This window comes from Panthera leo, chromosome B3 (assembly GCF_018350215.1).
Source record: "Panthera leo isolate Ple1 chromosome B3, P.leo_Ple1_pat1.1, whole genome shotgun sequence".
NCBI lineage: Eukaryota > Metazoa > Chordata > Mammalia > Carnivora > Felidae > Panthera > Panthera leo.
Window position 1 is genome coordinate 46,864,880 of NC_056684.1, and position 6,000 is coordinate 46,870,879.

General features: G+C 50.3%; 1 protein-coding gene across 2 annotated transcripts in view; it reads right to left on the bottom strand.

Moving 5' to 3' along the window:
- LOC122221987 (myocardial zonula adherens protein) overlaps positions 1 to 4,504 on the bottom strand; it is an 89,082-nt gene extending 84,578 nt beyond the window's left edge. For both annotated transcript variants that reach the window (XM_042941913.1, XM_042941914.1), the window contains exon 1: positions 4,360 to 4,504. In XM_042941913.1, coding sequence (XP_042797847.1) covers positions 4,360 to 4,425 — 66 coding nt within the window. In that variant the 5' untranslated portion in view covers positions 4,426 to 4,504. The remainder of the gene's footprint in view (positions 1 to 4,359) is intronic.
- Between the last annotated feature and the right edge of the window lie 1,496 nt (positions 4,505 to 6,000).

Genomic DNA, 6,000 nt, shown 5'->3' on the forward strand with positions numbered 1-6,000 from the left:
GGTCCCTAACCCCTCTCCTCAAGTAGTTAATCACAGCCAGTGGATGCAAGCAATGACAGGGTGCACAGGCCACTAGGGGAACACGGAAAAGGAGAGTTCAGATAGGCTTCCTGGAAGCTGCCCCTTCATCAGAGAAGCATGAAAGAGGCAAGGAACAGCATGAAAGGTTTGGGAATGGCAAGAAATTTGGAATATTTGGAACAAGTGTGGGACGGGAACAAGGAAGCCTAAGGCCAGATCAGAAAGGCCTGAATGCTAAAGTAAGGAATTTGTAGCCGCTGCTGGCAGGACAAAGGGGGCTCCTGAAGCAGAGTCATTGGGCTCTGTATTTTGCATTTTAGAAAGAGCACTCTGGCCTTAAAGTGTAAGTAAGAGTCAGCAGTGTGACTGAAATTTAGCACCATCCCTCACCTCAAGCGGGGCAGAGAGAAATACCCCCGTGTGACTCTTCCGTGTGCTTGGAGAACACTGCAACTGTTCTAGGCTGGGAGAGCTCACTGCGGGAAGCCCTAAGGCCATGACGCAAGTAATTGCTTCAAGTATTTCAGATGGAACCTTTTCAACATGGTCTCTGGTTAGTTAGCCCTGGATCCACAGCTCCTTGAGCTCGATTAGGCGATTTTTAAGGCTGACTGACTTGAAAGGCTTTTCCAAGGGATCAGAAGCCGAGCATCTGGGTTTCTTGTGTGCACACTCAGTGCAGATGAACCATGACACAGACCACATATGCAGCCCTCCCACGGGGCACTGGAGACAAGGAACCAGCCAGAATCCCACTCCATACCCTCTGCAGGACAACCAAGGGATCGCTATCTTGAGTTTCCTTAAGAGTCTCCAAGACTCAGGTCTGTTCGTCCTACCTCTGACACAGGAAGATGGGTGAACCAAAGCACATATGTCATACTTTAGTGGGAGAGGCTTTTGGGCTAAGCCCTGAGGATGCCAGGGTTCCAAAACTTTGCAACTTGGTCTGTCAGGGGCTGGCTCCAGGAGGCCCTGGTGAGGAGCCAGCCTGCTTCCTGGGTGCAATGGGCCCCCTACCCACCCATCCCTGGTGGGTGCTGCAGCTAGCTAACTTCTCCCAGACACCCGATGCCATGTCCTTTCCTACAGAGCCCACAGATACAGAAGTTATGCACACAGATGTTTCTGTGAAAAGGAAGTGAGGTAAACACCTGTCTGACCCATTCAGTGGCCACCTAAGGAAAATTCTTTTGAGCCAGTCAGACAGAAATGGGACCTAGGAGAGTGTGCATTAGTGAAGGAGGGATAACTGGTAGGCCAGCTGGGTTTTGACAAAAAAAAGCCCTTACCAAATAGAAAGAATTATCAGCAAGAGCAGGCTACGAGACAGTCCTATCCTTGTGGCCTTTTTGGGTTTGCTTCTGTTTTGTTTTTCTTTTTATGAGCCACCCAGGGGCCATGATACCGTCAACACCAGCCAAGAGTCTCTTATTATCAAGACAGTGTGATGCTGGAGGAAACTCTTGACAGATGCATGCCTCTCATCGCCCCGGCTCAACAGCTGAACCAAAAGTATTTGGCTGCACAAAGCAACACGTGCCTTCCCCCAGCAAAGAGCACAACCTGGCCACACAACTGACCTTTCATGTCAAAGGCTCATTTAGTGGGATTAACTTCATTTACAAAATTCCCTTCAAAATCATGAAGCAATGTCCATAGTTTTTTTAATGTTTCCCCCCATTCTCTAAGGTCATCCTTCCATCCATGGTTCTTTTCCAGCCAATCTATCTTCCTGTTGTTGCCACAGATAAAACTATTTTTAGTGCGCAACTGAAGGTAGGGTTGTTGTTTTTTTAATTTCACAACCCGTAAATGGGTTGGCATCCGTAAATGCCACTCAGAGCTTTGCTTATCAGCTGACAGAAATTACTCTCCCACCAGTTCCCCCCCCCCCCCTTTGAGAGATGATTTCAGATAAAAAGGAAGTACAAATTGTAGGTGGCAGCCATTGAACAAGGGATAATTGGTGACAGTCTGGTCTGGCTGCACCTCCCTGGCTGGCTGACTCAGAAAACTCCCTGTTCAGTGTCAGCTGTCACCACCATTGCTAGTTTACTTGAATATCTGGACCAACATAGCCTGGTTCCTCTGCAGTCCCTAATTTGGTAAGCTCTTTGGACAAAACAGAACTGCTATTTTGATGGCTAGCATGTTCTTGTTTAAGACCATCACTTGTCCAATAAGAGCCAAGAGGAAAGACAGGATGATACAGAGTTTATTGACAGACTTTCAACTTCAGGAACAATTTCCACGATTACTTAGTCTACAATTTTAATTTCAAGACATCCCATTCTTATCTTTCCAAGAAATAAACGTTTTTGCCTTAAAGAAAATGCAATGTGCCATTATGATACAATATATACCAAGAGCTTCATTTAAATGAGGGATATTTCCTCCTTTCAGTATCCCATTATCAATCACCCCACGAACTCCTATGCACCCTTCAAGACTGAACTCCAGTATCTCCTGAAAAGGGAGGTCTTCCTCAGATGCTTTGGGAAGAACCCTTCCTATTAGCTTCACCCGACTTTGTTCACAATGGACCCCACTATAACAACCATCACTTTGTATGACGGTAGTCTGTGACAATGACTGCCTCCACGGGTAGAGTAGGCCCCGACACCTAGCCCTGTATCATCCAGAAGGAAATCTCTAAGTGTTGTTTAAAAAAATCAAGCAACAGATCATATCTTCTCACCATGCCCCCCATACACATACACATAGACAGGACCCGTGGCATTTGCAAATCATGAGCAGAGTTGGAAATCATGAAGGGAATCCTGGAACCTGTAAAAATCTTCTTTCCTGAACAAGTGCACCAGTACTCATGCACTCAGAACAGCCCTACATGGTGATTCAGCTCCCTGACCCCTCTGGTCCTAGGTACTTTGGTTGTCTTGTTCAAAAGGCAAAGCCTTTCCAATAGTCTGTCCACTGTGCTACTTACAATGAAATACTTGAAAGTGAACATTTGAGAAAAACAATCTTCAGAAGGGCTACCTAGTACACTAATCACATCTGCAGTCACCCACTCTAGCCACCCATCTCTGGAGGAGGACTGGACTATTTCATGCATTCTGGTCCCCCCCCCCCCCCACCCCGTGCCTCTGTCTAGGCCCAGGGCTGGTTTTTCAGTGACTTCATTCTTTCTCAATCACAATTGTGTTCCAACTGAGCAAGATTTCCATAGAATAGAAAAAAAGGCAAATGCCTGTCTTGCAGTAAGGCTGGGACTGTGAATGGAAACTCACTTGGACCCAATGGGGATCTTGCTTTACAAAGCTAATAACTGAGAAGCCAGAGTTCTGTCAACCCTGGGTGTCTGATGTATACACATGCACACACATACACACGGGCGCGTGCACACATCTGCCCCCCTCAGAATCCATCACCTGGCCCACACCCAAGAGTAACACAGGTCTTCCTTCTAGAGCTAAAGGAAGGCAGCACATAAGGGGACTGCTAGTCACCTGGTTGAGGTATGGAAACGTAAACAGGTATGTCTATGAGACTAGAAGATGGGAGTGCCAAAGGGGGTCCTGGCTCGGACTTAAGCATCTGTTTAGCTAAAACTTGGGGAACATGATAAGAGAAATCTCAACCACTGAAAAGAAGCACTGATTGATAAATATGAATATTATGAAGAAGGGATGAACTAAAAAGCCACCGCCCAAGGCCCTGGCAGTGCGCTCTGAGGCACTGATCTTGGAAGAGATACAGAATGGGAAAGATACAACAGCACGTGCCTAGCATCTTTCACAAAGCATCTGGGGAGATGAGGAAAGATGCAATATTTAAATCAGAATGAACAAAGTGGTTTGCATAAACCCAAGTCCCACACCACTGAGCTCCCAGATGTCCAGCTGCTGATCTCTACCTTGTCAGGTGAAGCCTACCTTGGCTAAACTCACTCCAGAATCGGTGTTATCCTATCACCAGCAGGGACCAGTGACCTTTGCTTTTAATCGCTGAAAGGAGGCAAGTTTGGGTGTTAAAGATATTCATTACCTGTGAGTCTCAAGTAGGCACACCACAGAAATTGTTTCCCTTGCTTTTTAAACTCGTGCCGCCAATAAACGTGGCCTGACAGAGAAGGCAGGAAGGAGAGGAAATTTCTGGGAATTCCACAAAGTCCCCTAAGCCCTACGAGCCGTTGGCTGGGCATCCAGAGAAGGGTCACGGCCGGAGCTGGAACAGGACGGGAGAGTTGAGTCCAGGGTAGGGCGTCGGGGTCGGGGCCCCGCTCCCGCGCGTCCCCAACGCCAGACCCCGCTACAGCCGGACTGCCGGGTCGGGGAAGCGGGACTGCGGCGGCTCCCGCCCCCAGCTACTCACCCTCCTGCTGGGCGCCCCGGCGCCGCCGCCCGAGAGCAGGGTGACGGTGGACGTGGAGCGCAGCATCCCGCAGCGGCGGCCGGCGGCTAGCCCGCAGCTGCGCTCCTCCGGGCGGAATAAGCGCGCCGAGCCCGCCCTGCGCGGGGGGCGGTGCGGCCCAGGAGCTGCTCCGGCTGCGGCGGGGAGGGTGCGCGGAGGGGCGGGGCCGGGGGCGGGGCCCGAGCGCTCTCGCCCGACCCGTCTAGCTGCATTTTCTCCCCAGGGCGCGGACCTGGCCAAAGTGGAACGCAGTCCTCGGCTCGGGGCGCTGCGCCCGCCTAGGGTCTGTTCAGGGGCGGGCGGGAGCCCTGGAACCCCTGGACGCCCAGGCTCTCCCTGCCGCCTGCGGTGTCAAGGTCCATCTGCCTGTTCATCTTCACAGTACTCAGCGGCCCACCGCCACCACCCCCCCCCCACCCCGCCCCAAGAGGCTTCCTTCCCCATCCCTGGAAACTTCACCCCGTGTCATTCATTATTTACTGAGTGCCTACCGTGTGTCCCTCCTAGCAGCCAACACAATTGACTGGCGCTGTCTGTCCTCATGATGTTTGCAATCTGGTCGGGACGCCTAGAATAGATGACAGGTGTGGGTGCTTTGGTAGAAGAGGAGATACCTATGGGAAAAAACAACCTGGCCCTAGTTGCTGGCCTGTGCAGGAAAAGACCTCTAACAGAGGTGATGAGTAAGCAGGAGCAAGCCAGGTGTAGAGTGTTTATCACAACTGCTCATATTTATTCAGTGATTACTGTGGGCCCAGCTGGCAAGTGCTTTGCATGTATTACCTCATTTAATCCTCACAGCCACCTTCATTTAATCCTATACCCCCATTTTGCAGATGAGGACATTGACTCACCAAGAGACTAACACAGCAGAAGCCCCACCAGCTGGTAGGGGCAAAGCTATGACAGACCCCACAGTCAGCCCCTAGTGCCTTGCTTGTCCACTCTGCTACGCCCTCTAGTAGAGTGAGGAGCAAGTTACAGACCAAAAGAACTGGTATGTGCAACGATGGGCACAAGGCAAGAGAAGGTACAATATATTTTTAGGTGCTGAAAATATCACAGTGCAAGGGGCCCTGGTAGAGGCAAAGGTAGAGAAGCAGCAGGATGCTGAGACAGAGAACCTGGTGTCCTTAGGCAAGCGGTTTGGCCCTTACCCTGAAGATAAAGTGTCTTTCAGCAGGGGAAGACAATCTCCCTCCACTCACTCTTCAAAGCCCAGGTCAAACACTGCCTCTCCATCAAGCTCTCCAGGACCTTCTTGCCCTGAACACTTACACTCATGAACCTCACAGCTCTTTGAGATCTTGTATCCTGTTAGCAGTGTGTGTGTGTGTGTGTGTGTGTGTGTGTGTGTGTGTGTGTGTGTGTGTTCCCCTTCCCCAGTGGTGAGCTTCTGGAGGGTGAGGGCCAGGCCTTGCCCTTTGCTAAATCCCCAGTGAGGCCCCAACATGAAAGATGCTCAAGAAATATTGCTGAATAAGATTCCAAATGCTCCTGTGAGACTCACTCCTTCTGTAGATGAGGAAACAGGCAAGAGTATCTAAGTGACTTTCCCAAAGTCACATATTCTGTCATCATCACCACCATAGCTGTGCCTGC